General features: G+C 53.2%; 8 protein-coding genes across 8 annotated transcripts; 5 read left to right on the top strand and 3 right to left on the bottom strand.

Moving 5' to 3' along the window:
* Positions 1 to 588: 588 nt before the first annotated feature.
* LMH87_001978 (uncharacterized protein) lies at positions 589 to 1102 on the top strand (the record flags this gene model as incomplete). The annotated part of the gene is made up of 2 exons (XM_056193358.1): positions 589 to 823; positions 900 to 1102. 2 exons carry the CDS (start codon positions 589 to 591, stop codon positions 1100 to 1102), a joined length of 438 nt encoding a protein of 145 aa, XP_056050404.1.
* Positions 1103 to 2026: 924 nt separating this feature from the next.
* On the top strand, positions 2027 to 2710 carry LMH87_001977 (uncharacterized protein; the record flags this gene model as incomplete). Its single annotated transcript, XM_056193357.1, has 1 exon — positions 2027 to 2710. One exon carries the CDS (start codon positions 2027 to 2029, stop codon positions 2708 to 2710), a length of 684 nt encoding a protein of 227 aa, XP_056050403.1.
* A 578-nt stretch (positions 2711 to 3288) lies between these two features.
* LMH87_001976 (uncharacterized protein) lies at positions 3289 to 3727 on the bottom strand (the record flags this gene model as incomplete). Its single annotated transcript, XM_056193356.1, has 2 exons — positions 3289 to 3577; positions 3645 to 3727. 2 exons carry the CDS (start codon positions 3725 to 3727, stop codon positions 3289 to 3291), a joined length of 372 nt encoding a protein of 123 aa, XP_056050402.1.
* Positions 3728 to 7204: 3477 nt separating this feature from the next.
* LMH87_001975 (uncharacterized protein) lies at positions 7205 to 8834 on the bottom strand (the record flags this gene model as incomplete). Its single annotated transcript, XM_056193355.1, has 2 exons — positions 7205 to 8164; positions 8217 to 8834. The coding sequence occupies 2 exons, from the start codon at positions 8832 to 8834 to the stop codon at positions 7205 to 7207; spliced, it is 1578 nt and encodes a 525-aa protein (XP_056050401.1).
* A 2068-nt stretch (positions 8835 to 10902) lies between these two features.
* LMH87_001974 (uncharacterized protein) lies at positions 10903 to 12276 on the top strand (the record flags this gene model as incomplete). The annotated part of the gene is made up of 3 exons (XM_056193354.1): positions 10903 to 11758; positions 12164 to 12210; positions 12274 to 12276. The coding sequence occupies 3 exons, from the start codon at positions 10903 to 10905 to the stop codon at positions 12274 to 12276; spliced, it is 906 nt and encodes a 301-aa protein (XP_056050400.1).
* Positions 12277 to 12448: 172 nt separating this feature from the next.
* On the top strand, positions 12449 to 12756 carry LMH87_001973 (uncharacterized protein; the record flags this gene model as incomplete). The annotated part of the gene is made up of 2 exons (XM_056193353.1): positions 12449 to 12558; positions 12615 to 12756. The coding sequence occupies 2 exons, from the start codon at positions 12449 to 12451 to the stop codon at positions 12754 to 12756; spliced, it is 252 nt and encodes an 83-aa protein (XP_056050399.1).
* A 3084-nt stretch (positions 12757 to 15840) lies between these two features.
* LMH87_001972 (uncharacterized protein) lies at positions 15841 to 17573 on the top strand (the record flags this gene model as incomplete). Its single annotated transcript, XM_056193351.1, has 5 exons — positions 15841 to 16060; positions 16149 to 16779; positions 16842 to 16981; positions 17040 to 17271; positions 17339 to 17573. 5 exons carry the CDS (start codon positions 15841 to 15843, stop codon positions 17571 to 17573), a joined length of 1458 nt encoding a protein of 485 aa, XP_056050398.1.
* A 1443-nt stretch (positions 17574 to 19016) lies between these two features.
* Positions 19017 to 19677, bottom strand: LMH87_001971 (uncharacterized protein; the record flags this gene model as incomplete). Its single annotated transcript, XM_056193350.1, has 2 exons — positions 19017 to 19059; positions 19124 to 19677. The coding sequence occupies 2 exons, from the start codon at positions 19675 to 19677 to the stop codon at positions 19017 to 19019; spliced, it is 597 nt and encodes a 198-aa protein (XP_056050397.1).
* Positions 19678 to 20101: the final 424 nt, after the last annotated feature.

Below are 20101 nucleotides of genomic sequence, written 5' to 3'. Positions count from 1 at the left end.
ATTATAGTTTCGGTCGCATTATGCGCCGCCACCCTAGGAAGCCGGTAAAGCATGTCGCGCCAATCAACATTAATGCGTAGCAGTAGAGCCAGAAAGCCACGAGATTCATGACCCAGGCAAAGAATGCAATCGAAATTTCAATGCAATTGCATCCCTACTCCTTTTGAGCTACGTTTGCCGTGGGTTTGGCTATCACGATTATCCTTCCGTAGATCAAGTGGCGTGCAGGTGCCCGGGAGCACTAATACATAGTAAAACGAGGCTCGCGATATATTGGCAGCCACACTTCGCTATTCTTGGCACTCGATAGTTCCCTGCAAGAAGGACCTTTGTAGCACCTTTGTCAATATTATGCAGACAAGCGCGTCATTTTAGGGACACCGCAGTGAGCATCTCGTGACGGCGGAGTTTACTCTTGTGGCATGTAACATCATTCTGTGCAAGCACCAGCCGCTGTGGCCACCAGCCTCGGCTCATAATCATTCAAATCACGTTGAAAACCTGCGCGTGCCCCAAGTGAAAAGAGCTTTATAAACCAGTACTCCCCTCCAAGCCATCCCGATATCAAGTTTATCATCATACATCACCATGATTCTGTCTTCAGTTCTAGGAGTGCTCCTGGCAGCGCTGCCCGTATGGGCTGGGCTAGTCTCCTTTGCCGTACCGGATACTATCAAGGACGGCGATGAAATTACTGTCATAGTGACGATGAACAGCGAGCTGGGTTCTGTATGGGATTATAATCTGGTGCTCTCGGCCACCGAGCGGTCGCTGCCATATGGCTACTTGGGCGGTCGGGGATTTGCCATGATTGATTTGCGAGGTCAGTATTTCACCAGTTTCTTCTTGTTCGTCATGCTGCATCCTGAGTTAGCTTGGCTGACTCCTATGCGTGGCAGGGCTTCCATTCGGAACCAGCAACTTCACCGTGAACACCAAGGATACAGGAGTAGGTGCACGTGAAGATTCGGTCGTTCGAGGAGCATGGCTCAGCACCGTTGGCGTGATGGGAATGCTTCAAACCAGAATGCAGCAAGTCGCTGTCAAAAGAGGCAGTAGAACGAGCAAAAATTTCGTGGATTCCAAGCCATTGCTCCGCTGATCGATGCATTGCCATGACGTCGGAGGGACGCTTGCGGGAGCCCTTGCCGCATCCGCTCACGGACGGTCCTCTCGCCGTTCACATGTAGCCAGTTGAAGAACAGATAATAGAAATACGGTCTGTGCTCATACATAATCTGCAGTATGCGGGCTTCTATTCGCAAGATGGCAACATCGGAGTCTCTTTACCTCGATTTCAATAATCCCACACCTCGAATAAACTGGTCAGCGCGCCCTTCGTTGCCCCCAGAGACATGACCTCCCCAGCCTGCGCAAACTGACGCTACAAGTCTGCGTAATTGGCGACGATACTTTTGACTTTCTGCGCTGACACAGCGCCCGCCTTTCTGGGCCAGACGCTCGAGATTGTTACGGCAAAATGTGTGACCATGGCTTGGGAGGCGTCCCGGAGCACAAAAGGCGCCGAAGCGTGGCCGACATCAAGTGCGAGATGGCATATGCAATACGCTGCGGAATAATCCGCGAATAATCCGCGTAAAATCATTGCGGAACTTTTTTATCTCGGATTTTCAACAACCACTCGGTCTCGAGGGTTGAAGCAGCGACTGGGTTTAGTTGCTTGTACCCCACGGATCGGGCGCTTGCGACGGAACCCACCCTGAGGCTGGAACATGTTCTAGATTCTCATTATTCGCGTTTCTTTCAGTAACGGCAATTGCGCCGCTTTCACCAATTGGGCTTGGCCGAAGAATGCTGCCTGTAGAAAATCTTGGCGGAGCTTCTCCCAAGGCTATGGCTGGCATGCTCAAGCTTCTGCCCAGTATCTCGCTCTAGCGAGTTTTATTTATCTATTTTTTTTGTATATTCTTGATTAACAGCACTTCGAATATCAGATAGAGCTGTACTCGAGACAAGCGCAGCTTTTTAAAGCCACCCGCGCAGCGCACACCCTTACACCGCCTTCATGGCGACGGAATCAATCGATACCTCGTCCGCGTACAAGGTCGATTACACATCCGAGAACGTTGTCAATGCCTGGCAATCAAAGCGCCTCCACATGATTCGCGTCGAGGTCGGCGACGAGCGCATCCGTAAGGCCCTCGCTGGTATCCAGCAGGACCCCGTAGTGACGGCTCTCGCCTCGAGCGCCGCTCTACAGCCTGTGGGCAAGATCGATCTAGACGGCCAAATTTCCGCCATCTCCAACGCCCTTCTCGGCGTGGCCATTGCTCTGCGGCCTGAAGAGGCCAAGAGCCGCGCCCACCCAGTCGGCCACGACCCTGACCACAAGTCCGTCGTCATCATTGGCAGCATGGCGCTCGGATGGGGTGGCCTCTCGCCTCGGACCGCGCATCACCGAACCGCCAGCATGGGCATCACGCTGGCCCGGGAGTGGCAGGACCGCGGCTACGGCGGCGAAGCCATCAACTGGATGCTGGACTGGGCCTTTGGCCACGCGGGCCTGCACACTGTTTCGCTGAGCGCCGCGGACTTTAACCAGCGCGGCATCCATCTTTACAAGAAGCTCGGGTTCCGCGTCGAGGGTCGTCGCAGGGAGACAATCTACTTTAACCGGGGCTGGCACGACGAGATTGAGTTTGGGATCACGGAGCATGAGTGGGAGGCTTTGCGACAGAGGAAGGTATAAAAAGGTAAAAGACAAGGCTTGTTGTTTAGATTATATAGGGCACTACTCTGGGAAATCCGCATATGCCAGGCGGGCTGTTGAACCACGGCTGAAAGGGGGATAATTGGTGAAGGCTGCAGTAGAGTAGCGCAAGAATTTGTGGCTTCGTCCCTTGTTTGCTATTGAAATGAAAAGCAGGGGCGGAACCAGCCTTTCTTGTCTTTTTCAATGGAGCTAGCGGCGACGCACTATCGCAAATGACAACTTTCTGTACAACGTGAGAAGAGACATGGCTCAGATTCGATGGGTGTCACCGACATGACCGCCAGACGGATGCGCAGCCACTGGTGGCAGCCAAGCATGATTCGATACGAAAGAAAAGGCAGCACTCTGTGTTCCGTCTGAAAGTTTCAGGTTAGCATTTACAAATGTGTGCTTTTTTCGAAGTGGACGTTGCGTAGCCACTACGAGCTAAAAGAAAAGCTTATGTGAATTGTGATTATGCGTGAAGTACAATACAAGCAAATTTGCCACCCAATACTACCCACAGAGACTGTTCTCAGGCACACGCATCCCTCTCAGACGTCAAAGTGGCCGGATCATGCCCTTCTGATGTTGATGGGCAGTGTGACTGTGGTCCCTCGTCTGGACGAAGCATTGGTTTCAGTCTGCAGCCCGCTGCTAGTCGTAGTTGTCTCTGTCTCCCATTGAAAGACATCCTCGTAACGCGGCGGCGAGTCGGATGGCCGAGAAGTGGCAGATGTATCGCCGTATTGCTGGCTCGGACGTCGAAAGATGATGGTGATGATGGTGCACTGTACGGTGGTCTCGGTGGCCTCCGAGACGGACTCTGACCGAGTTCGGTTCCGAGCACGCTGTCTCTCGTTCCTGTTTCCTTTGGTTAGCCTTCATTCTTGTATCAATGATTGTCCCCTTTGGATGAGGAGGTGCTTACATGGCTTCGCATTGGAGGCAGTGATCCAGAGGCTGAGATTCGGAAATCGGCTTCTTGCAGCCGGGACAAGTGTAGAGAGGCATCTTGAGAACGCTGTAAAGCGCAGCAGCTGCAGACGCAGGAGCTCGGAGAAATGTGAATCCTAATGATTGCAGTGATGGACCGCGTGATAAGAGAAGCATTGGAGGGAAAGCAAAGAGCTTTACTTGCGACAGTACGCAAGAGACTGGGAGGATTTTATATAGCACCACAAGCTCACTCATGCCGTCAATATGACATGTGCGGTAGTAGCAAAAAGAAAATAAATAAAATAGAGCCTAGGCTCTGCTGCGGTCACACAAAATGTACCGAGCAACATGACAACTAACGTCTCTACTCTCGGTTGCTCGTGCAGCTAGTCACCGCGCGCCACCGACAGAAGCCGGGCGTATGACGGCCACCCAGACACCCGGCCAGGATCCCACAAATACCATGCCACGAAACTTTTCTGCTGTCACTGTAAAGCAGAAACCACTTGTTCTCCCCGATCACCACCGCCCGTGCCGTGTCACGGATCAACGACGGTGGAGGGGCGGCCGGCCGGCTAAGCGAATCCGTGAAGGCATCGCCGCCGCCACAAGCACTGGCCATAAGCTCGAGTTCCAAAAGTGGCGTGAGCTCGTAGGACCACCGAGTTGGGCGGAAGTTGCCGTATGGTGCAGGGCAGTTGGTTTTCCAGGCAAGTAACAGCCTTCGGATACGAAATGAAGGGGTGTGCATGCTGCTAGTGGTGGCAGAATGGAATCCTGCCTGCCGAGCTCCCAATGCTGCCAAGCAAAAAAGGTTCATCCATCCCGCACGGATCAAGATGTTCTGTTGGAAAGAGGAAATTCGTAAAACGGGACCATCGGGAACTGAATCAGCGATTGATTGATGCTTGCTGCTGGCCTCAACTGCGGGAGGGCACCCTGCCATCTTGATTTCCTTCTCCTGCTGCGGGCGCAAGACATTCTCGCGTGTGTGTTGTATGCCCACCGGAGTAGTGAGATGCAAAAGGGCTTGTGCTCCTCGGAGACAACATCGAGAGCCCTGCGCACTGGGTTTTACTCTGGGGATGACCCAAGAGCACTGACAGCTTCTGATTCGAGGGTTGCAAGCGAGACCACGAGAAGCAGCTAGCCATCTCTAGACAAGGTTCAGGAAATATCTGGAAACATTTCATCAAGGACAAGGCAAACTGCACCTGCGAGCTTTGCTTGCCTGCCCTGTCAACAGCCCCCCCTTGTCTCTCGGCTCTCGCCCCCATCGATCAGCGGCCAGCCCCCGGCCGGCCGAGCCAGACACTAAGAAACTAAAATCAGATGGGTCGGGCCTTGTGAGGCTTTCGGGGCGGGCGTCCGTCCGAAATATCAACTCTATTTGCGCCCGCAAAAAAGACAAAACACACTTTGTGTGTGGAGAAGGTCTTTGCATGTTTCCAAGCCCAAATCTTGAAACGGCCGCCGCCCAGCATTACTGGCGAACCAACCATTCAAGAGTAGATTTGCTAGACCCCTGGTAGCCTCGTCCTTTCGGGCCTATTCTTGATGTATGTGCGGGACCTTTCATCGCATATCTCGCATTGAATACTGCTTCTCCTGCAGCCAACAGTTTAGGCAGCCATCTTGAGAAGCATCCGCCCCCGTGGAGTTTCTTTGTTCAATCTGGACCAGTGACTCCTCCATTCCCCATCGCGCCCATGATCGAGGGCTTGTGCGTATTTTGCCTTGAACGCTTTCTGCATGTGAATGTGATGCCAGCTTACACTAGTCAGCCGTCAAGCAACGATCCGCCATTTTGCCCGTGAGACACAACACCAACGTCTAATTTTAGAAAAAGAAATTGTCAGTGTACGAGAGCAAGTCCAGTGACAGAGCCCCGTGCATGATAAAGGGTCGCAGAGGGTGAGAATCTCTGTATGGGTTTTCCTCTCAAGGCACGCACCCTCCACGACGCTCTGACGGCATGCCCGGTGCATGCTAGAGGCGCACAGCAGCAAGCCTCAACTAGACATGGCGCCCGACGATCCGTCCAACCCGATGACAGAACGATACGGATCTCATGCCACTCATCCAACCGGATAATGATCTTTTGTCCAGCGTGGCTTTCTTGTTCCCAAAGCGGTGCTTTGATCATCTGCCGGAAGGCGAGCGTGTGTAATCCGATCCCTGCTTCCTGGCTTAAAATTTTCGAACTGCGAGACCAGATGCAAGCCACGCGGCGAGATATATTCTACCGACTTCCGATTTTATTTTATTTGGCTTCTTTAATCAACACTTTGCATAGGAGTCCCTGATCATATATAGCTTCACTGAGTTCGACCTGCGGGCGCTATTCTTGCAAGCCCAGAAACGCATAATGGTAGCTATTCCCATCAGCGTCGAATCGCATAGCATCGTACCAGGGTCCCGTCTGGAGTCGTGGCCCATTGTTGCTAGTGTGCTGCTCCCCTCGATAGCAAGGCGGACGCAAAGCAAGCGGGATCACATGTGTATTGTCGCATTGACTCTGTCTAGTCCTGGACCAACGCCATCGACGCCCGCATTAGCTGCGACGTTAGTGCCGCCGGCAAGGCGCGTAATGCCGCACAAGCTACAAAAGTAGTTAAAATAGCCGAATCGAATGGACTGCGAGGTCTGCCGTATCAGCGGCGCGCACCGGCGGCTCCGCGCCCATAAAGTTTATGGAGCTGTAAGAGGGCTGATGCGTCGGACCCCGACTGGTTCGGTCAGAACAGCCTCAGGATACATCAGAGGACCACTTGTATGAGCGGTCACGCAATGGAGTGCATAGATTCGATTCGGTATACTTCGGGGCCTTGTACGGGCTGAACGATGATCAACACCCTAGTTTGACATGTTGAACATATAACTCACACCATTTGCCGAGGCAAGAGATATTGATAATGTCAGTTGATTAAGTAGCGCCGTCCGCATATATTTCTCCAGTTTCAACCTAGGAAACGTCCAGTCATCTCGCCACTGTCCAAGAAAAAATAGCAGGATAAACCACAGATAAATACAATACTCGAAAGAAGAGGAAATGAAAAGGGAAGAAATGAGTGGGCAAGTCTTCTTTTACAACAGATAAATTGACAAAAAACTCCGCTTTTCATGCTATACACCATCCGCCCAGATCAAAAATATTAAAACAAGTCTTACTTTGCTGGAAACGTATTTCCTCCAACTTTTTACCCTGTTCTATGCGGCAAGTTCCGTTATGCTGCTGTCGAGTAATGTTGAGGCCAAAGACCGGGTCGACCTTTTCGGTTTGTTTCCCACCCACCATCCCGCTTCCGGCATCGTACAACGGTTGATTACAAGTTTGGCGTATAAATTCTCCATCCAGGAGTAGGCAAGTCGAAATTGGAAGAAAAAAAATGAAAAAGAAAAGGGTGCAATGTTGAGCTTAAAAAAATGCGTAGATGATGGCGGGTTGGGAAAAGTCGAGATTCAAAGACGGTAGAGATTAGGAGACGTTTCGTCGCATAAAGGAACAAAGTGGCCGTCATTGATCGTCTCCGTTAAGACTTTGACGGGAGTTTATGCGTAGAATGATTCGACAAAGTAGATGAGACCAAAGGCGAGGAAAGCGACAGCACCACCGACGGTAACAACCTTCATGCTGACGCGGCCAGCAATGGCTCGCCCTCCAATAACGGCGACACCGGTGCAGATGGCATGGCCAACAGTAGCACCCAGCGTCACCCACCAGTAGTCCTGGCCAGCGGCCATGGCAATTGTGGCAATTTGGCTGCGGTCACCCCACTCGCCCAGGAAGGTCATGACAAAGGTCTGCACCCAGATGGGGCCGATGAGTAGGCCACACAAGTTGCTTGCGCCGCCTAGAAAACCGCCCATGGAGGCAGACTTTCTCGAAGGGTTGCGAGAAGGCGACTGAGACGGAGAGCGGGGAGGAGAGCCGAGGCGGCCCTTGGCACGCGATCCACGGCCGTTGAGGCCCATTTCGAGGGCATCCGCCGACATGACACCGTTGCGATCACGCCCGAGCTCCTTTTCCTTGGCAGCAAGTTCTTGCTCGACCTCGTGCATTTCAGCACCGACACCTTCGTTGGGGTCCATCTGCATGCCTTCGCGCAGCAGCTTGGCACCAAAGACGAAGAAGAGGCCAGCCGCGAGCAGGCTGGTGAGGCGCTTCGGAATCAGAGTAGGCACAGCGTGGCCAAGGATGGCGGAGAGAAATGTCATGACCAGCAGGGCTCCAAAGGCGGCGGAGAAGACTACCATTCTGTCATGCTTCATGGCCATGAGGGCTGCGACGAGAAAGGTCTTGTCGCCGACTTCGGATACGAGAATCATGGTGAGAGAGAGGATAAAGGAGTGGAAGGGTTGAATGATGCCCTCGTCACCGTCTGCAAGGGGCGTTTTTGATGAAGATTTTGTGGTCGTCGTGGTAGGGTTGTGGATTTCGAGGTGGTCCTTGTCGACATTTTGCGGCACGGGGGGCTGCTCACGCGTCTTTTCGCCGAGGTTATCGGGCTTCTATCGTCAAATTAGCATGCGAGCAGGTAATCACTTGGTGGCAGATACTTACGTCGAACCCGGCGAACCCACCTGCGTCGCCGTCCTTGATGGCTTCCTTGTCTAGGGGTTTGGTTTTGGGCTTCTCCTTGCCCTCGTTCATCTTTTCCTCCTCACTATGGGGCAAGGGGAGCTTCTCCTTGGGAGACTCTGGTTGAGTGACGAGCCTCTCGCCCGTCTTGCCTTCTTGGGCTTTGCGGGCCTTGTCCTTCTCGGAAACGCCACCCTGGGTGCCGGTGGTGCCCTCCTTGGCCTTTTCGCGGTTCTTGTCAAACATGATGCCATCGTTGGACTCGGGAATCTTCTTGCCGTCGACCATGGTCGGGTCTTGTGGTCTGCCCTTGATTTTCTCCGCAGTGGCTGGTGACTTGGTGTCGGTGCTCCCTGTCGCCGGCTTGCCGTCTGTCTCGACAAAAGGGCCCTGATGAGGCTTGCCGTCGCGACCATCGACGGGGGCATCTTTGGTGGGCAGGCCGGTGCGACCCTTGGGTGCGGTAGCATCATCACTTTTGCCGACGGCAACGGCATCATCAATAGCCGCGGCACCAGCGGCGGTGGCAGGGTCCTGGAGCGCGGCGACGAGCGCGGGCAGGGCTAGCAGCAAAAAGGGCGACTTGTGGGGGAATCGCATCGTGTCGGTTGTAGGCTGGGGATAGCTGGATCGAAAGGTATCGTCGTACGTTGACTCGGGACGATGGCGGCTATCGTAGACTGTCGATCACGTCGTTGAACGTTCTCCAGTCGAGCGTCTCCAGTGCCCAAGAAAAGGGGCTGGGAGTTCGCGTCGTAGGTGGGATGAAATAGTTGCGAACCGCGTGTTTGCGTGAATCCGCAGCTAAGGGTTAATGCGCTGCGGGAGAAGCAGCAATTCTAGAAAGAGTGAATGCCGAAGAGAAGAAAAAAACCGCTGGGAGGTGACAGAAGAGAAGATGGGATGAAAGGAGAGGGCTGTCGATGGAAGCAGTAATTAGGGATGAAGCAGCCAAAAGAAAGCTCGCGTGGGATGAACGGATCGATGATGGATTTTCTGGTCAGCGGCGTGTCGGCGTGCCAGGGGTGCTTCGAGGCCTCGAGTCGGGTTAGGCCAGGGTGGCATGGCATGGCATGGCATGGCAGGCCGGCTGGCAGGGGCAGGGCAGTGGCAGTGGGGAAGCGATCCGTGAAGCGTCGAGTGAGGTGGGTGCTGCACTGCTGCTGCGCAAAAGGGGCTGCAGTCTTCAGAGCAGCTTCAGGGGAATCCTGTCAAGATACAGGGGGTCAACGTCGAGGCACAGGGGATGTGTTCTAAAAATACAGGTCATCCCCCGCCTAGGTACCTAATCCCAGCCCTGTCTGCACTGCCGCAGCCGCCATTTGGTGTCATCCTGCACTGGAAGCCCACTGGAAGCCCACTGAAGCACTCCCGTCCCCAGCAAGACCAAGGCAGGCGCTAAGCCCCTCTCCAACCAGCCCGCCAATTAGCGCTCTCCGCTGTTCCAGGGGCTTGTACCTCACCTGCTTCTGTCGCACAACACGAACCCCTTTTGCGCCTACTGCAACAGTAACGAATGCCAGCGCGACCAGTTTGTGAAACACGGCACACGATATTGATCCGGAAGACATTGTCCCTATTTTCGTGCATTTTCCCTACATTCTGCGCGTCCTCGGTCTGCTCTCGTCGCGCTCGCATGTAGGTACTCATAGATGAGTCCATCAAACCGTACCGCTATGGGGCGCCACACCGGCCCTGTGCTGCCAGGCCGCGTCATGCCCTCTGCTCATTCCTCTCCTCTCCAAGCCAAGAACTTTTATCAGAAATCCTACTTTGTTAATTATCCACCGGCGCCCCCATCACCTGTTTGTCAAGCCAACAGGGTTGACTTCCCACTGCCAGGGTTGCGGGCATCGGCACGCTGCTCCGCCTGTCGCTGTTGTGATATGAGAACGACTCTAAATATATCTCGTCAAAAACGAGGATGTAATATTACACTGGCCAAATCAGAATTCACGGACGGGATGTCTGTGTCATTATTAGACTTGTCCTGTCGTCCTTTGCAACGTGTTGGTGCAGGGTAGGTATGCATCCCTTGCCATCCCTCGACGGCTCAACCTGAACCGCGATACGCGACGCGGGGAAAAGGGAATGATGTGAAAATGCTGTAGAAAATGCATAATTGGTCTGCGTCGAATTACTTATGAGCTTGCATGAGTCTATTCTCTCCCATTTACTAAACGTCAAGGCGCCTGCTTCTTGGCAGATTCTGAGCTCCTGGATCAATGCAGTCTCATTCCATGGCAATGGCGCTTCACTACAAGGCCAAAGGCAGGCGGACGGCTCGTCTGCAGGGCGGTATGATCTGCACCGGCTCGAATCCCTCCGGCATCTCATGGCTGTTAGCTGGGTTGGCTACATTTTCCCTCGCCAAATCCAAAAGCCGTCCGTCGGCATCGCAGCCACTCCCGTGCCGAAACACCCTGTAACTTATACCAAGATTCTATTTCCGAGCGCCTAAATGGGACGCAATCCGCGCTACAGGAGTGTTTCTTTCCGCTTTGTGTTGATCTCGGCAGCCTCATCGGGTTCTGTGAAGACATGGCACCCGTCAAATATGGGTCGCTTGTGTCCGCGTCAAAAATTATCCTTCACCATCAGTTCCTCAACTAGGGTTATCTGTTTTGCTTGCGCCGCATCCCTTGCTGTCCGTTAAAACAGCTACATAATGGGAAGCGATGATGTCGCTGGCACCTTACTGTCGCAGGAGCTGCTCGAGGGCCAGCTCGGGCAGATCGACCTGCTCATAGCCATGTACCCTGTAGAAGGGAGCGTGACTATGAGCGACTTTGCAAGGGCCAACCTAGAGCGTCTTCGAGAAACGGTTGTCGCAGAGTCTTCATCTATTCGGCACTCAGAACTGCATGACATCGATTTGTTCCTAGAATTGGAGATTGCCGGTGACAGAGACGATGCCCCTACGAGAGTCGCACAACTCAGTATCGCCATTCCATTACAACACCAAGGACACATCACTGAAGAGGCACCGCCAGCCCGAGTAAGGCTTCAACAGCCATCATGGATGAGCAAAGCAGAAGTCAACCACTTAATGAGCGAGCTGTCTAGTAACGGGGACCTCTTTACGACCATTGACGACATTACCTCAGCAGCTTCCACATACCTTTCGCAAGTCTCGACGCAGGAAGCCGGTGTCACCTCACAACCACGCACCGAGGCCCTTACACGCGTTTGGTTCTACTTTCCGTCCATCAGCACGCGGGCAAAGCGCGATGATTTGGTGAACCACGCGCCGTCGTACGGGCTCACTGGATTTCTGTTGGCCGGCAAGCCCGGTATTCTATGTCTCGAGGGCGGCTCGCAGGCCGTCGACGACTACATGAAGTTTATCAAGACGGAGAGCTGGGGCGACATCCCCGCGCATCACAAAAAGGTCAGCGAGCGGTACCGGCAGCCGGGACTGGATGCGAGAGCGTTCGCCGATATGCAGGAGATCACGGGCGAGCTGGAGAGACGGGGGGAGAGGGCCAACAGGAACGACATGAGGGCTCTTGAAGCCTGGCTCGGTGAGAGAGGACTGCAGGAGGCCTTTGCCAAGGTACTCATTTGAGGAAACGGCGGGAAAATGGTCAGGCAGAAAGGAAAAGCGAATCGGATTTTTCTTACACCCATGCCCGCATCATAAATGTGCAGGATTTGATTCGAAGGAGCACACTACTCGGCTTCTCCAGGTTTTAAAACGACAGAGTTTTGACGGCCAGGTCCTTTGTATGAAAAAAGCAACGGCGTGCCTTTGATATGCGACGCGATCGGAAAAGCTTAAAAAACCTTACTCATGATTCACCAGACTTGTGCAGGCACTACCGATCGGTTGTTGGCGATCTCAGCCGTATTGATCTCGCATCGCGATCACGCTGTCGGGGCGAGTGCGCCAAACGACATTCCGGTCCATAATTCGATTTCGAGCACAGGTCGAGGACGAACGATTATTGTGCAAAAACCCATTCTTATTTCCAATGTTTGTATTCTCCCCCTTTCGCCCCCGAAAATTGTTGCAGCCCACTAATAAATAAGCGGATAGTGAACGTCACAGTGAGGCAACGACGGCGTCACCACTGTTGCGCCCGAGGCATTCTTAAAAGACGCTGGCCCTCCAAATTCAGTTTAAACTCAGTTTAGATTTTGCCTTTGTCAACTGCACAAACTAGACTATCCCGGAAATTCTCAGCATGTTTTTCGCAAAGCAATTAACCGCAATGGCTGCAAAGCCCGGCCTTCGCACCGTCCAGCGCACAACAGTGCGAAGAGTGTCTTCTGGGACCGGAGGGGGACCTAGCCCGGCTGAATCAGGTGGCGCACCCAAATTGTAAGAATGCGATGGCATCTTTCTCTCGTATTGCACTTTTACTGACGAGCTCCTAGCCCCGGATGGCAAATAGGCGTGGCTGGCGGAGTCGCCGTCGCCGGTCTTTACGCATTCTTCATCGCGAAGCCAGACGCTGTTGCCAAGTCCTCGGTACCTACAAACCAAACGAAGAACCCGAAGCAGTCGCAAGACAAATAAAAATAAAGAAATACAAAAGCGAGCAAATCCTAAAAATAAAAATAAAAGATCAATCGATGCTGAAGGTTGCCATTGAGGAAGTAAAAGGTCACATGTACATCATTTTTTTAAGAAATTACCGGCGGAATAAGTCATATTGCACAATTGTATCAAAACTCATTTCCTTTGTGCAAACTATCGCATAATCTCAGCGTCCTCCAAGTGCAAGCCGTCGGTCGACAACTATGTACAGCACCGATTCTCTGGACACTGTCACGTCGTATGCCCCCTGTCCACGGCCATATTCCTGAATTAATGTTATAACGAATGCCCCTTCAGGAACCGCATAATCGACCGCCCCTACCTCTCACGAACCTGCTGGCATTGCGCAAAACCAATGTTGTTCCTTTGACGCAGCCCGCCGTCGCAAGCCGGCCCAGGACATTCGCGGCGGCCCACGTCTTATTGGCCTTGGGACCGTGTCCGCAGAACTCCAGGAAAGACCATGGGCACGTCGATATCTCTAGTGCCTAGACGGTTGACGCAGATGCCGCCCCGTACGTACCCTCAGCGGGCTCCATCCCCGAGCAGGCTCCGGGCCAGCTAGATCAGCGCAACCTTGAAGGAGTTGCGCACACAACAAGGGTCCAGAGTACACGCTATCAACCAGCTGGGCATACTGCCAATCATCTCAATGCTGCCTTGTGTTTGGCGAGCATCATGCCCCCTAACGGATGCCTGTGCCCTTACGAATACGGAGGCGCAGTTGGTCGCGAGCATCTTCGAAAACAGTCTTGCGCGGCTCGTAGTCGATGGCCGACATTGTCTGGAGACAGGCAGCGACCACCACCTCATTTTTGATCTGGCCAGTTTTCTTCACAACTTCTCAAGGCACTGCTGGAGGCGTTTAGAGTCCTTCGCGTCGTGCGGGCGAAACACCAGCTGCCCACCTCGTTTGGGAAACACCGCTGCTCTACGCTTCTACCCATCCTGCTAGACGTATCCCGGATATCAGCCCGGGAAACTAGTTTCATTCATTCACAAATCGATTTTTACGTATCGGAGGAAAATTTCCCCACCTCTGCCGCCCACCCCTACAGGAGCCTCCGCAATTGCAAGTCGCAGTTCCCTTGCACCTCTTGTGGCGCCTGGCTACGAATACCTTTCCCGAGAGGTCGAGATCAGCAAAGCGCTTGCTACCAGCTGTCCCATCAATCGATACAGAAAGAGACATGATGATAGAGTCTACGTTAGTGTTGTCACGCATAATGACAAGTCTGGAGACCAAAGCCGTTGAAAACTGTTCAGTGGATACAATTTGCCTCGCGTTCTGAGAGCGTCACTGTGGCTCATTACAAATTCCAGCACATCAGTTTCAATCAAATCGACACCAGAGTACTATCGACTAGTGTTCAATGTTCTACCCCCCCCCCCCCCCCCCCCCCCTCCCCCTCCCCCTCCCACACTTAACACACTTAAAGCTGCCGAGAGCGGCATCTTTGTCAGCCAATCCTGGCGCCTGCTGCCAACGGACAGCACAGACTAACGACTGATCAGTTCGGGCGGGGAAGTGGTATACCAGAGTGTACGAGATGGCGACTTTCCTGATTTTTGTATATCGGCTGAGCGATGTCCGGGGTACGCCGCGGTATTCAACCATAATCCACTACCAAGATGACTGGGCTCGTTGCATGGCCGTCGCCACCACTCAGGGCTCGAGTTGGAGAGGCGAAGAGGGTACTGCGTTACCAGGATCAGTCACACCGTCGAAATGGATGACGCCCTGTAGCAAAGTCGTACGATGTTGAAACAGCGCTGCGCTCGATGTGGTGGCAAGTTCTAGCGCTCGGAAGCTATGATATCCATGAACGAGCGGGAGTACGCACATGTGCTACCAATGTGACCAAGAAGAGCTCGCGCGCAGCACTGCAGCCAAAAATCTATCGGGGGAGATCTGGATAAACACCTTTTATCAATCCAATTGATAGCACCGGTCAATTCCCGGCGTCACGTCGCTCTGACTACGTCGCGCTCACATCAACGCAGAGCAGGGTCAGGGCACGGCAGCACACCCTCATATTACAACTGCCATATATGCTTGACAAACCACAAACTAAAAAAAGTGTCTGATGGTTATACCCTGCGGTTTGGCCTGAAATAGGGAGCCAGTGCTTTTCCCCCTAAATGCAGCGTTGTCAACCTGGCCATGCCTGCGAGCTAGGTAGATGGGCTAGCAATAGCGGAACGGCCTCAGTGGCGAAAACAACAACAAATACATTTTACTCACAACGATACATTGATGCCAGGCTGCCTCATGGTGCGGTGTCATGTATTACCTTCCGCACCGACCGTGTCTTTAACTTGAAGAGTGCAAGTGTTCGCTGGCTCATAACGAGAACTGCAGTCTGCATGCAGGGCGTTCCAAAACCCTGAGAATCCAGCAAATGGCCAGCCGGCAGGTGCGGCACCCCCCAGCAAAGAAGGCGCAAACCCACACCACCCCGACGAGATGATATGATTTATGTGATTGTCGGACTGGTCCGGGGCCACTGATTGGGTGCCATGGCCCCGGCCCGTTGCACTAGATTGGAGTGCAAGTTTCCTGCACCGTTGACAGCCTAGAATTTCATCACAGGGTTGTAATAGCTGTGTGGAGGACCAGGGTACAGACTTCGGTTTTCTCTGGATGCGCGGTGCAACCTGCAGACAATTGAATGACGGACGCAGCTACTCGTGTTCAAATGTCCAGAGCTGCCTTGCATCTTCTTCACATCAACTGGCGTAACTCACAGTCTCAAATGTGACATTTTGCCTCTCACGAGTTGTGCGAGTTTTTGCACCGGATCCAAAGAAATTGCCGCCGCCGCTCCTCTCATTCTGTTGAAAACTTCGACATTTCCAACGCCGTGCCTCCTGTCGCTAGGTCGTTGTCAGTTTTGCCGAAGAGAAAAGGAAAAGGATTACAGAGATCACCATCATCTGTCCTGCCAGCTCCATCTTCTATGTTGATAGTTTACTCGGCCTGAATCTTGAAACGTTCATCAGCGTGACGGACACACTGCTTGCCAAGCGCGCAAGAACGCAAATGTTGAATGCGTCTACAGCATGCGGCGGTTGACTTCTCTCGACACAGCTGCACAGTCCGCCAACTACGCGAAACCGAAGCCTCAAACCCCGGAAAAGTCGACAAACGCGGTCGAAGAAAACGAGGGCCGCAGTTGCAAGATTGAAGAGTCACCTCCTATTATAGACAACCAAACTCGCTTCACTACAAAAGATGCGAGACCATTGTACACGGACAATCACACGAATATCGAACCTATAGGTATAGGATCATGCCCTCCGCGAGTGAGCCCCGTTCTCCGCAAGACTCGAAGAATGTTCTCGCTAACATGGCCGTCCTCAAACACAAGATCCGGAGGTTCCTATACCAAGTATCGAATCACCGACATCCCAGAGCAGTTTTTCGATCGCATCTATCAGTGACAAAGATGATCTCTCTGATGTTGCAGCTTTACGACGACCTCCTCCGTACACTTCCAGGCGTTGGCCTCCAGGCCGCGCGTTGCCAGCTCTAGACAGCATTCTACAATGGGATTGCATCGCATTTTGCATTATCGACGGAGTCAGATTCAAAAGCGATCTACTTACAGGGTCCAACAAATACTGTTCGCCAGCTCTAGTCGATGCTTTACTTGCGCTCTCCGTTGCTGTTTTCCGACATGATATCTCGGAGGATATCTCCGGTTCCGAAGCGGAAACGCCAGCATGGGAGATCTTCAGCGTCAGCCTCGCCGATGAAGTCATACAGGCTCTGCAACGCGGTGCATGGCTTCCAAAAGCTATTCCTGATATACAAGCCCTCGGAGTATTGGCGTTGCACTGCGCTTGTAACGGCTGGAGAGACAAGAGCCGCGATTTCGCAATGGAATTTGCGGAGGCTATCCGGACATACTGCCTGCAGAACACTGGTTCGGATGGGACCGTTGAGACTATGCGCCGCATCACCGCCAGCACATACTGCGGCGCGATATCACTGAATCGGTAAGAAAACGTGACGCTGTGTTCAGGCAAGAAATGGCAGGCGCAGCGCTCATGCAGACTAGGATGATGGTTCAAATTCAAGAATATGACGCGACTCTACCGCGCAGGTCAGGGGACCCGCGTGCCAATCTTGCGGCAATCGAAAATGAAAACATGCGCGGCCGCCGAAGCTGGACAGAGAATCGGCTGCGGGCAACATTGAGTACATGTGACTGGTAGAACAATAAGCGCACCACCAAAAGGCTAATGAGAAATAACAGTAAGCGAGCCATTTGTTAACAGTCCTGATTTGCACGGCCGAGACATCTATGGGATTGCAGCACAGCTATATCAGCTGGTAGAGCTGGTTTTCAAAACGTGCTGCGAGCTAGAGAATAACCGGACCTTTGCCAACGCTACTGCCACATACACCAAATGTCTTGAATGGTATCGAAACTTTTTTCGATGTTCGAAAGCTTATACGAGCCGTGAACCTCTCATCCTATTCGTACAGTACGTCGCCGGCCGCTGTTGCTCAGAGAAGCCACACACACAAACACAGCCCTGACGCGACCCTTAGCACATATTATCACTTTTGCATTCTCAGCTTGTTTACACCGTACGTAACAAACGAGGCTCTGGTATTCGATGGGAGCTCACCGGGTAAGATCTGCGAAGAGGCAGCCAATATCATCTTGAAATTGATGAAGCACCATGAGTGCTTGGCGGGCGATACGGAACCCGTCGGCTTCATGAGCTCGTTCAATAATGCCTCGCTTGAGTTTCTGCACCTTTACAACAGCAGCATGAGGTAGCTTCGCGAATCGCGTTTCCCACGATCGCGCGGCCACTTTCGCAGCATATGAAGCATAAACAACATGGCCAACGGGATTCGAAATGAGAGACGAGAAAGGACATGAAGCAGTCCCACGAAATAAATTTGTTTTATACTCATGTTGGCAGTTGGCAGTGCTGGGATGGGAGGGTCGTGTTGATCGCCCTAATCCTTCGCTGCCGGCTCCGCAGAGTATCGGCCCAACGATATTTGAAGGGGCATCAGGAAAGCCACATACTTGATTCCATTGCATTGATAACATTTTTTTTCCCGCTGCACGGCACGGCCGTTCCAGAGGTGCACCTGGTGGGCTATCCCGCTATTCAGGCAGAGGGAAGATGGGCTTCGGAAACAGTTGTTCCGGGATGTCTTCGCCGAGCCCCAGAATGCTTGCAACGCCGCAAGAGCCTCTAGTGGCCTGTTTGAAGCGTCTTTGCGGCTCCTCACGTCATACAGGAGCCGATCAATCGCAGCCATGTCTGCGGACCCGCGCCCCGGCGGGCCCTGGGACGGCCACGAGTATGGGCCAGCACAGGGCCTTGCGCGGCAGCAAATCCTTCGTCGGCTCGAGTAGGTGGACCAGATCCCTAGCCTCTGCGATTCGGTACCGCGTCTCGCACTTGATGCTGGCGTGTAGTGTATGCGCGAGCTTGACGTAAAGGTACAGAGACGATTGGAAGATGCGGACGAGGGCACCGCCTAACATCATCACCCTTGGCTTGCGGAGTGACGGGCAATTAGACAGCACCACCAGATATTGCTCTCGACGGAGTGACAAAGGCAGTTCCAGCTTCATATTCGTGGCGGAGGCTACTGTGCACATGACGTCGAATACGGGAAACAAAGGGGGGAACGCTGGAATATTCCCGCTCCTGGGCCGTCATTCTACACAATCGACAATTTGCAAGACATGGAGAAGTGACAATCTGATGCTATGCTAACCCGCAATGCACGCACCTTACAGTGCGATCTAGGAGGCGACACGGCCGCGATAAACAAGTACGGAGTCTGTTGTCTAGGACCTCGCGACGGCACTCGAGAGCAAAATAAATGAAAGTAGACGAGCTTTTGCTTATCTAGGCTGCATCTCCGGCTCAGTTTAAACAAGCTCACAGGCAAGGCCGCCGAATCACCGAGAGTGAATAGCCAGTTTTTGATTGGACGAGATGACAATATACATGCGGTTCTCGTCTGCAACGCTCGGCCTAGTCCTCTGTGCGCGTGTGATCACCGTAGGAGTCTTATCTTGATACTTTCCTGGCAAAAGACGTACGCGTTATGAGCCCTCAGAGTGTGCGCTCTCTTCGCATCAAAGATGAGCTTTTCAGCAGTGGGCTTTGCCATGTCTGCGACACGTCGTCATCGTGCATCGATCGATTTCTCTCGCCCGAGCCCTTGACGTCCTCATCTAGTCAGCCTCGTTTCAGTCCTCCAAAGTCGAAAACTGAAAATGAATAATGTCAACCCTCCAACCCACCCGTTAGCAGGAAAACCCACGTTTCTCCTCTCTCCCATGCACCAAAGACTCACCAGTGTCCTCTTTTCAACCCAGCCTTGACCAGCCGTCCCCTCTCCTCAAACCCCCTCTTCGCGTAAAACCTCCTCAGCGCCTCGCCCCCCTCCTTGCCCTCCGGATCGACCGCCATGACCGCAATCACGCTCCTCACCACCGTCGGGACCACCACCCTGTCAGCATCATTCTCGTCCCGCCACCGGTGCACCACCTCCTCCGCCCGCACGCGCGCCAGCACGCGCGCCAGCAGCGCGGATCCCACGGCGCGGGACTGGTGGTCCGGGTGCACAAAGAGGCTGAGCTCGGTAGTGGGCGGATGGGACGAGCGGTACGGCGACAGGCATGCGTAGCCCAGCACGCGGTCCTCGGCGCCGTCAGCGGGCCGGTCAACGGCGACAAGGTGCGGTAGGCCACGCGCCTGCAGGGATTGGTGCTTTGTGAGGAAGGAGGACAGCGGTGGGACGGCGCGCTTGAGTGTGATGGAGGTGTTGAGAATGTATCGCGCGTTGATGGCGCGGATTTCTGGCAGATCAGCTTCCTCTGTCGGGCGATACGTAATTTCCTCGGTCATCTCGGTTCTGATTTTGGTCAATCCGTCTTCTCAAATGTGATGTGCTTCTGTCGGTAAAAAAGGAACCGTTGGCGAATGGTTCTTTGATTGAGAGACTGTCGTTGTTTGATACGGATCAATGGTGCCGAGTGAGTCATGTTAGCGACCGATCTAACCCCCAGCTTATGTATGCCCATCTTAGCCCCGTTGGATGAGATGGGTTTATAACACAGTTGTGGTCGGGATCAATCCTGGAGATCAGTGAATCCAATTCTGATATTGATAAAAAACCCCTATGTAAAATAATTGCGTACATGCACTATTCATAAAAAGAGGCAGCTACGTGTGCTGCTGCAGCAAACCAATGCAAAAACGCCAGCAGGCGAAACAAGTAGAAACAAAATGCGCTGCTAAGTGTACCCATCCCAATGTCCCCGCAGAATAT

Source organism: Akanthomyces muscarius, chromosome 3 (genome assembly GCF_028009165.1).
Source record: "Akanthomyces muscarius strain Ve6 chromosome 3, whole genome shotgun sequence".
In the NCBI taxonomy this organism is placed as follows: Eukaryota; Fungi; Ascomycota; class Sordariomycetes; order Hypocreales; family Cordycipitaceae; genus Akanthomyces; species Akanthomyces muscarius.
Note: the sequence above shows the minus strand (reverse complement) of the source record. Positions and strands in the feature narration are given on the sequence as shown.